The sequence below is a fragment of the Diospyros lotus genome, chromosome 6, assembly GCF_014633365.1.
Source record: "Diospyros lotus cultivar Yz01 chromosome 6, ASM1463336v1, whole genome shotgun sequence".
Taxonomy (NCBI): Eukaryota; Viridiplantae; Streptophyta; class Magnoliopsida; order Ericales; family Ebenaceae; genus Diospyros; species Diospyros lotus.
Window position 1 is genome coordinate 41,775,949 of NC_068343.1, and position 10,625 is coordinate 41,786,573.

Below are 10,625 nucleotides of genomic sequence, written 5' to 3' on the forward strand. Positions count from 1 at the left end.
ACATCGTGAGGGACAATGTGGCCTTATTATCTTCATAAAATAAGAAATATAAGTTCTGCACCATATGGGGTCTGGCTTTCCACGGATTAGAACAGGTAGACATCAGATCCGGTTATTCTGCTTCGTGATCTTCTTTACAATCTGATCAGGTTGACTAGCGAGTTAGAGCCATCGCCAGGAGCTCGTTTGCTATCGTAATCAGAGTTTGCGCTTTAACAATTATGCTACCTCACAGGGATATCTTCGGTCTTGGGTTCATTGGACTCCGAGAGGCTGTCTTATCATTGGACCATTCTTGGCCCAAAGTAGTCCTGTTAATAGCTTAAGGCGGTTCAAGAAATGCCCATAACAACAGTAAATGATCAAATTGAAAAGGTAATGTTTTTTCAAATCATAAGGTCTCTGACCTAATTGGCACACACATGAATAAATAAATAGCATTACTTAATTCATAAATACCTTCCTTCATTATGGTTTTGATGCTAAAGTCATAATTGAAAAGGTAATGTTTTTTTAAAAAAAATATATAAAAGAATTACTTTTTAGTATAAATTATTTTAATAAATATATAATATTAGTAACCAATTTTGAAGAGGACAAAAAAAAAAAAAAAAAGAAGTGGTAGCTTATGAATAAAAATGACTACTATTTTTTTATAATAATTATTTTTTTTTGGGAGAAATTCACACAAATCACTATCATATGCTTCTAAAATAGATAATATTTCATAGCAAACATAGTTAAAATTTTATTAACATCAAATCTCGTAGGTGCATACAACATGCCTTGCCATCAACTACTTAGAAACGAATAATTTATGTCATGCCCGCATTCGAATCTGGACCATCTCGGCCTAATCTCGATCTATCTCTCATGGCCTAATCCAATCTCGGCCTGATCTCGACCCGATCTCATGGTCTATATATAAGAGTGTGTGTATGTGTATACATATATGTGCGGGGAGAGAGAGAGGGGGGAAAAGGAAGGGCATTTTTGAATATTTAAATTTTTTTAGTTAAAGATTGCGTGTGTGATGTTATGGTTGTGTGTGAAAAAAATAAAAAAGGAATAATTTTAATAATTAGGAGGTTGTAAATGCAAATAACCATAAGACGACTGTAAAAAGAAAAAATAAAATATTATACATCACAATGTGTGTGCAAAGTAATTTTTTGGGCTACAAATAGAAACGCTAATCCGACAAGGCATTGGAATTCAAAACGCTTTCAACACGTGTCCCCCATTTAATGAAATGTGATAGACCAACCCCTTCGGGCAAAGGAATGATTGCGCCACCCATACCGCACTCATTAACAGTTGCTTCGATCCGCAAGCCACTCGCCTAACCTCGTCGGTCCAAGTAAAACGACTTTGCCCAACCTAGGGAGTGTACTTGGTCCTTACACCAGTTACACTTGACAGACGCTCGGCATACGCATACCTAGGGGCATGAAGACACTACAACAAATTTTGGATTAAGAGGCATTTAAAAATGCCTTAATAGATAATTCTAACTTACTTCTCTTTCGGCTCGAACCCTGAACCTTTCCTTCTCCTTACACATGCATGACCACCTATTCTGCACATCATCTTATTAATATATGTGCCTATGTTTATTTTATAGTATATCTAAATTTTATTAGAATTATTCTATTGGGGCACTTAAGATTTTTCTATTAGGGCAATTCATCAAAGTGTCTTATTAGAATTATTTTAATGGGGCATTTCAAAAATTCTTCCTTATTAGATTTATCTATTAAGACACTTATATTTGTCTATTAGGGCATTTCATTGTTGTGCCTCATTAAAATTGTTTTATTGGGACACTTTTTTAAATTGTGCCTTAAAATGATATTTTATAGGACATTTAATTATTGTGCCTCATTAAAATTATTGTATTGGAGCACTTTTTAGATTGTGCCTTAAAATGGTATTTTAGAGGACACTTTCTAAAAAATACCCTTAAAAAGATGTCTCAACAAATCATTTTTATTGTAATGAGAAGACTATCAAAATGATAATGACAACAGAGAGAAGACAAGGGGGGAAGAATCGAGCACTTCATTCCGCAAATGATAGGGAAATTACACCAACCTATCCTACTACAAGGTGTGTTTAATTGGAGTGTGTTTTTTTCATGAAATATATTACATTAATAAAAATATTAAATAAATTTTTATTTTTGTTCTCATTGAATTTTATACTTTTGAATGCATGCATGCAAGAGAAGGAAGTAATCCATAGAGGCATAAGGATCTCTATTCAACTTGAGTTTTCAATAATATCTAAACTCAAAACGTTGACAGAATATGATTATTTTATGATTCTCACTCTCTTGGTACTTACTAAACCCACTTAATTTTTTTAGATGATATAGATTCTTAATACTTCTTACATTAAGTGAGCAAACCATCATTTACTTACTGTTGTTGCCTACTATCAGAAGAACAAGACCGCAAACAAGGCTATGCAGAGGTTTGATGAGATGAATGGTCACTTGGGGTCAATCAAAGTACTTAAATTCCTATCACATTTATCATGGGATGCAAATGCAGTAAATAGCATGGGTTGTTTTGTTTTTAAATTTCTTGATTCTTGGGCTTCTTGCCTCATGGTCCAAACCAACCATTAACTGAAAGTAGTATCATCAATGGCGCACCTAAAGAAAAATCCTGTTTCCATTATGGGCTCATCCCTTGAGAAATTTCAAGTGATACTTTATCAGCTTAGCAGTCTCATCAAACTCACTTTTGAAGTGATTCAATACATCTCTAGTTTAACATTGTTATCCGACAAAGAGCATAACAAAGAAGACCTCTTGTCAACTTGTGCACATTGGGCAATTCTTAGTGTTGTAGTTTGCTACATTCAGATCATTTTGCTCATGCACAATAAATAAGTTCTCGTTTCTTTCGATTCTAACTTTTGAAAGTCCCATATATATATATATATATATATAGATATGTTGCATGGGTACGGGTATGGATACAAAATGCCAGTACAATAATTTCTCAAAAATTAAGATACGGGTATAATACGTGTCACACATATATATTAATTTTTAACAAATAAATATGAATTATGAATTTAAAATATAGTATTAGATAAGAAGAAATTTATTTAAAAAATTTAAGTCATATTTAAAAATACAACATTGAAAAAAAAAGAAATTAATTTGAAAATTTTAAGAGAGTAAATCATAAATGAGAGATAAAGAAATTGATTTGAAATTGAAAAGTTTAGAAAATGAGAGGGAGTGGAAGAGACGACGTCGTTCCTCTTAAGGCGCGCCTCAGCGCGGTTCGAACCAAAAGAAACGCGTTTCAGCGCGTTTCGAAATGTCTCAAAAACTTTTCAAAAAAAAAGTGGTTTGCAGTACGCTTTTTCGCGTTTCGGAAACCCCTACGAAACGGGACGGCACCAGTTTTGCAGTTTCGGTGTAACTTGTGAGTGTGTTTCGGTGTAAGTTACCAAGTCAATAACATTTTCCTTTTCTTGCCCTAAGCACGCTCAGGAGCACTACTCCAAGCAGAAATACATAGATCTAGAGCACTTGATATGTCCAAAGCATCGTTACAGAGAGCGGAGCAGAGATCTTCGCGCTGTTTGAACTTTGAAGATCAGTGATTCTGGGTTTTGCTTTGAGTCCTACATCATCCAAACGTTCCAGGTTCCTCTTTTGCTCTATTATCTCTGTATCTCTGCTTTTTTTTCATTACTGTAATCAGGGTGGAATTACGTATAGGGATGGGGTGCCAATTTCCATTACATCCAAAATCTTTTCATTCATATGCAATGTAAATCCCTATTTGCCTCTTAGAATGGATTCTTTATCCCTATTTGCATCGTTACAAAGTTTTTTCATAATGATTAGTGTTAAATTTATTGTAATATTTTCAATAAACCGTCTTTAAGATGTGGGTTAATCATGGATCAAAGAAACGAAAAATCCAAGTGTGGTTATTTTGTTTGGATACTTAGAAGATGTTGTGGATTTTGGTCCTGTTTTGTTTTCCTTCAGGTTGCTTAATTAAGATAGTGAAACAATAAAATGGAGAGACAGAGGAATAATAACTCATTTGAAAACAAAACTGAACAAGAAGATTTGGCACTGTTGATAGAAAGCGCAGAGCTTCCGGAAGAGTCTAGTGTGAAAGAGCATTGTATCTATAGAGTACCTCAGAAAGTTCGGCAAATAAAAGAAGCAGCATATACACCTCGTGTCGTTTCAATTGGTCCCTTTCACCATGGAGAAAAGAGATTGAAATTAATGGAACCACTTAAATTGGGCTACCTTAAGAGCTTTCTCCAAGGGACTGGGCTAACATCACAGTATTGTATTAGCAAACTCAAAGAGTGGGAACTAGGAATTCGGAACTGTTATGCTGAGAGCATTCCACTTGAAAGTGATGTTTTTCTGAAAATGATTCTAATTGATGCTGGCTTCATAATTGAGCTTTTCCTTAGATATTGTGACGTGCGCAATTGGGTAAAAAGAGACCCTTTGTTCTTAAAACCGTGGCTCGCAGAGGATGTTGCCCACGACTTGATCTTGCTTGAGAATCAGCTTCCATTCTTAGTTCTTGAAGGCTTGTTCAACCTTGCTACTGCCAATTTTGTGACTGCTGATTTGCCCACCTTTCTTCAGCTTACTTTAAACTACTTTGCGGACCTCAACCCGCAAAAACTACAACCTGATGGTGTGAGTTTGCGACATTTCACTGATTTGCTGAGGAAATTTTACTTACCACCAAGTGAAGGATTACAAGAAAGATCAGAAGTAGGCAATATATTGGACCATTTATATACTGCAAGTGAGCTAGTGGAGGCAGGATTGAGGTTCAAGGTTGATAAAACAAAAAAATGCTTACTTGAGTTACAATATCATAAGGGTGTCTTGACAATGCCACGCCTTGATGTATCTGATAGAACTGAGTTTCATTTGAGAAATATAGTTGCATTTGAGCAAGCTCATTATTCTTCTGAGACCTACATTACCGATTACTTGAAGGTGTTAGATTTCCTTGTTGATACTGATAAAGATGTGAATGTACTAGTTCACAAGGGAATTATTACTACCTTGTTGGGTGACAGCAATGAAGTGGCTACTATGATTAATCGTCTTTGCTCAAATCTTATCCAGCCAAATATGAACTTGGAATACCTCTTTATCTGTAAGCAGTTAAATGATTTCTATGACAAGCCTGTGAATAAGTGGAAGGCTGGCATGATACGTAACTACTTCGACACTCCTGTGAAAACAGCAACTTCTATTGCTGCAATGGTTTTACTTATACTCACCGCTATCCAAACTGTTTGTACTGTCATTCCACTCGTGAAGTCTAATTAGATGACTTGTACTTTCAACTTTGAATCAATATGAAATGTTAGTATGCTCACCAAAGCATAAAATACTCTTGTGCACTTTTTATTTTTATTTTTGTTAAACTGGGTCTACACACCACTATCTAATTGGATAGGCATATTCAAACTTAAGACAAGCCATTCTTGGTCCAAAACACCCACAACTTCAACCCTTTGTGGAGGAGAGCTTATAAAAGCCTTTTTTGTTCAAGGGGAACATGAAGCTCAAGGGGTTCGCCACTAACTGGTCTACAAACCAGTTGTTGGTTAATTTAATGTTTCGCACTTTTATTATGACCTTAGTGTCATTGCAAAAATTTCAAAAAATTAAGTCACTCGGTATGTGCTAGGACACACAGTTCCTTATAAGATACAAGAACTACACGATATGTATCAACCAAAAAACTATAACTTATCGAATAAATAGAACCTAGCACACTTTCTTATATTGTGTCGTTTTTGTATTCTATAGGAAATTGTGTATCATGATATATAGTGGTTGACTCGATTTTTCGAAATCTTTGCAGTGACACCAAAATTATAATGTAACTTTTCTTAAGTTCCACGTTTAGGGAATACAAAAATAACCTAGGAGTAGCTTAGTCTCCCACTTTATTTATATACTAACATGACTTGATGTGTCAAGAGGAAAGAGATGACAGTAAAGACGCAAACAGTATAGTACTGGATTATTATTATCATCTGTATAGATCAAATTTAAATTGGATGCAATCAATAATCCACATGCAAATGTTGGCAAACATGGTTGGCTAGCAGGGTGTCTCCACACCACAGTGGGTATGAGATTAATCCTTGTTCGGGTATAGAGCTGTAAACGAAAGATCCTTTCAATAAGTGCAACTGCAAGACCTTGGACTTGGGACATTACAACGAGAAAGCCTTTAGGATAAAGAGAATAAGCAAGTGTTGGAAATCTGGGTTATATTATTCACAGTTGTATAGCTCAATATATACAAAGTTATAGCGGCAACAAACTAAAGAATATTATCAGTGTCATCCTACATTCAAAATACAATCATTTAAACTAGGCTAAGGATAAGGATAGGATGTACATAATTCTAGCTGAGGGTAGTTACAGTAAACATATGAGTAACATGTGAGTAATATGTGGATAATACTTCTGTATGTGACATTAATTAGCTACTATTAAGCTAACACTACTTTAGTATAAATTGATTTGTACATGAGAGACAAAAGAGAAGGGCAATAACTTTCCTTCATTAAAATATTCAGAGTTATAATTGTGTGAAAGAACATTTTGAAAACATTTTTTTTTTTTTTTTATCAAAGCAAAACTTTAAACACACGACACATTCCTTGTAAAGATCCTTATGATGCTGCATGCCTACATCATCCTTTAGTCTTTTTTATTATAAAGTTGTATTATAGGGATCATAAATAGATTTTATGGGTGTTAAATTTGTGGTGTTATTGTCAAATTCAGGCATCTAATTATTACATGTTGATTATGTATAGTTATCATGTATTAGTTAGATGTCGTTCCGTTTTTTTTTTTCCCCTTTTTTAAGTGAATTACTATGCTAACCCTCTAAAGTAAAGTGGCAAGGCTACCAACCCCCTCCACACTTTATTTTTTTTTAATGCCTCCCTCAACACTCTTATTTTTGACAAAAAGTAACCTTTATTTTATAATTCATTGTAAATTAAGCTCTTAAAAACTAAAACAGCCTTGTATGTGTCGAAATAGTAACACAACAAGTATGATGTATAAATTGTGCCAAATAAAAAAGTAGGATTATATTTAAACTGTTTTCCTAAGCCTTTGATGTTTGGGAGAGACATTAAAATTTGATATGAAGTGTATGGGTCTAAATGATGCTATAACAAAAGACAGAAATACATGTAAGTCTAGAATTCATGTAACCAACCCCACATAGTGGGATAAAGGCTGGATATGTTGTTATTATTTTTTATGTTTGGTCAAATTTATGACACTTATGCTAGTGGTTTAACTGTTTTAATTCATATTTAGTAACTATAATTCATGATAGCTTTGTAAAGACAAAACTCCATGGGCTACATTGGTCTAAAATGGGAGTTTTGAGAGGTATGATAGCATTACATCCACTCCTTACTTTTGAGAGTTGATAGCATATTAATTGTCTCTTTTTAATACGTCTGATTACTGAAATTAACAAGTGGAGTCAGAACATTCAATTAAAGTAATGTAACATATGTATTACTTATCTATGACATTACCAATGTTTGGCTCTTGTAAATATTTTTTAAAATATTTTCTATTTTTTGTCAAACAAATTTTAAGAGTTAGAAGTTTTGGCATATTTTAATTTAATGATACAAATAATTATTTTCGTATTAAAAAAGTTTTTTGTTCACTCAAACTTTCGTTTAAGCTTATGCTCTGGATCTGTCTATTTATGCTTGGAGTAGTGCTCCTGCTTTATCATATTGAAAGATTTGGTTGCACATTCTAGCAATGACAAACCTAGCACAAAAAAAAAAAAAAAAAAGGAGGGAGACTGCTATTTAAATAAGTGTTATTTCTGTTTTTTTTTTTAATTAAAGGTTATTTTTGTCCTTTTCTTCATTCTAGGGTTGGGATTTGAGACTATTTAAGCTACTTGTATTATTGAGGGTTGGTTGATTGATATTAGAGTTTACATGCAATTGAGAGAGGTTTTTCTCCAATTTTTGTGTTGAATCCATTTCTTTACTTCAATCTGTGCCAGTCTTCAATGGAGACAAGCTTGCATTAAGCCAGCTAGAGCCCACATCAGTTGTAATTATGATTGCCATGGATGATTGTTGATACCAGTAAGTTAGTAAGAAACTGCAACATTATAAAATGCCCCCCCCCCCCCCCCCCCCCCCCCTTCTCTTTAATAAGACTATAATCTGTTATTTATTGCGTATTTAGGTGGAAATTTATGGCAACACACATGCTACAAGAAAGTGCAGGACTATAAGGTCTATCTTTTTGTGTTGTATAAATTTAAGAATGTTGTATGTTTTTTGAGATTGTGGATGCTTTCTAGTTTTGAATAAAATATTAGACATTATTTGGCACATATTGGTATTTATGAACTTGAACAAATGAACTTCAAAATTATGGAAAAACACTACTAGTATAGAAGAAAAACTCATCCTTCATGAAAAGTGATCCGAGCTTCCCTGATGCTGTAAAGAGAGTGAATGAAAGAGTATTACAGAGGAGATCAAAGGATGAACTGAGAAGAGGACCACAAAAGCCTAATGTGCGTAGAGAAAATGATCCTAATTAAAATAATTTAAGAATATGTCTAAAATGTCCTGAACATTATCATATAATAAACTATAATTAATTGAGACAAATAATTAAGATGGCCTAAGCATATATTGATAATATATTTCTTGATTTCATTATTATAATTGTTGGTTTTGCTCAAATTTAGAGTAAGAATGGATGAACTAACATGATGTTGGTTTAGCTGATAAGAGTTGAAGCACTCTTAAGTTTGAATTACACTACAAGTTGTCTCTTTTTTATAAATAGAACTGTAAATTCTCACTAAGACCAGCTTTTGGTATTTATTTTCTCTTTGTAATTTTTTATCTTCAATGATTTGTCTTATTTAGTTTTAATAAATCTTGTTTTGCTTTACAGATCTGAAATCTATCCCTTCCATAATCTTATTTTAATGCTGTAGTTGGTTGTCTCCTCTCATCATGCATTTAAGAAATTTTCCAAAATATGTTTTTTTTTCTAATTTTTTGTTTGTTTGTTTTTTTTATCTTTGCTTATGTGTGGTTAGTTTTTATTTTTGTGGTAATTTTTCAAATATGTCCACAAAAAGCAGCAAATTTATGCCTCGATCAGTTGCCACTTCCTAATTGAAATCCTTAGCTGTAAAATGTAACATAGGCGCAGGTATGTGACAAAGTTTTATCTTATGTTCAAAACAAGAAAGCATCTACATTCTTAAAAAGCATAAAAGGTTCTTGAATTTATACTGATCACAAAAGTTAGTAGGATGTGTTGCACTAAATTTCTACTCAAAACACTAGATAGATACCAACTATAGTGTTATTGTAGCCATTATAGTCTAGCAATTTCTAATTAACTTGCTGGTGTAGATGATCATCCATAGAATCTAATTTCGTGAGATCTCCCTTCTTGTCTTCTTTAACCAATAATTAAAGTTAGAGGTTTTAGCTAATAATATAGGATAATGATGATTCAGCCTCAACCCTTTTAGAAGAAGATCCTTAGGCAATTTGTGGTGTGTCCGCGCTAGTGTATCTCCATCCTTAGGCCATTTGAGTGTCTATGAGCAAAGTATAATTACTATACTTTGAAGGGGTTGTAATTTGTTTTTGCTTTTTAGATACAATGCAATTTTGGGTTGTAATTTGTTGTAGGGGTTGTCCTTTCTTTTTTTCTTTTTTTTATCATTTGCTCTCCATTAGGAAAAATTATTAGATTTTGATTTCTAATTTTTTTAAAGCCTGACCAATTCCATATATAATGAACAGTGAACAAACCTAGATATGTATTCATATGAGAAGGTGACAATTTTGACTTTAGGAACATAATTATAAAGTAATGGCATGTGCAACCAATGACATTTATTTCGGCTGGATATGAAAATGGTACACTTTTCAAAGAGAAAAACAAGTTGGTACAGTATTTAATTTCTCTTATTTATATAGTTATTTATTTTAAGACTAAACACACTCGTGCTTAAGATTATGTATGTGCGTAATTGTGCTTCATTTTAACGTTTCTACGAGCTTAACAAAATAATAGTCATTTGAATTATATTTTTTTGCAAAATAAATTTGATTTTTTTATTATTTTAACTATAGAATGGAAATATATATATATATATATATTTTGATGAGACTTGGTTTATAATGGATATATCATATATGCAATAAAACCATCAGAAGACTTGTGGCAAGCATGACCCCACTGTTTCACATGTAGTTAGAAAGCTGAGTTGCGGCTACTGATTGCTTCAGCCAATAAATGATGGTTGCTTTGAATGTGCATGCCCTTTATTGCAGGCCACAGGATCTGCCTTGATTTCTGGCAAAGTATTCATATTCTTAATTAGCAATGGCCCATGCAAATACATACCCTTTTTCTCATGGAAGGATTATATCAATATTATTATGGGATATGGAAAACTCCAAATAGCATCATTGGTTGCTAGCTAGTGAATTAAGAGGACGCCAAGCCAATGCCATCCGAATTGAACTATTATATATATGGATTG

At 33.2% G+C, this 10,625-nt stretch overlaps 1 protein-coding gene across 1 annotated transcript; it reads left to right on the top strand.

Moving 5' to 3' along the window:
* Window positions 1-3,441: 3,441 nt before the first annotated feature.
* Window positions 3,442-6,503, top strand: LOC127803318 (UPF0481 protein At3g47200-like). The gene is made up of 2 exons (XM_052339444.1): window positions 3,442-3,670; window positions 4,022-6,503. Exon 2 carries the CDS (start codon window positions 4,052-4,054, stop codon window positions 5,348-5,350), a length of 1,299 nt encoding a protein of 432 aa, XP_052195404.1. The 5' UTR covers window positions 3,442-3,670; window positions 4,022-4,051; the 3' UTR covers window positions 5,351-6,503.
* Window positions 6,504-10,625: the final 4,122 nt, after the last annotated feature.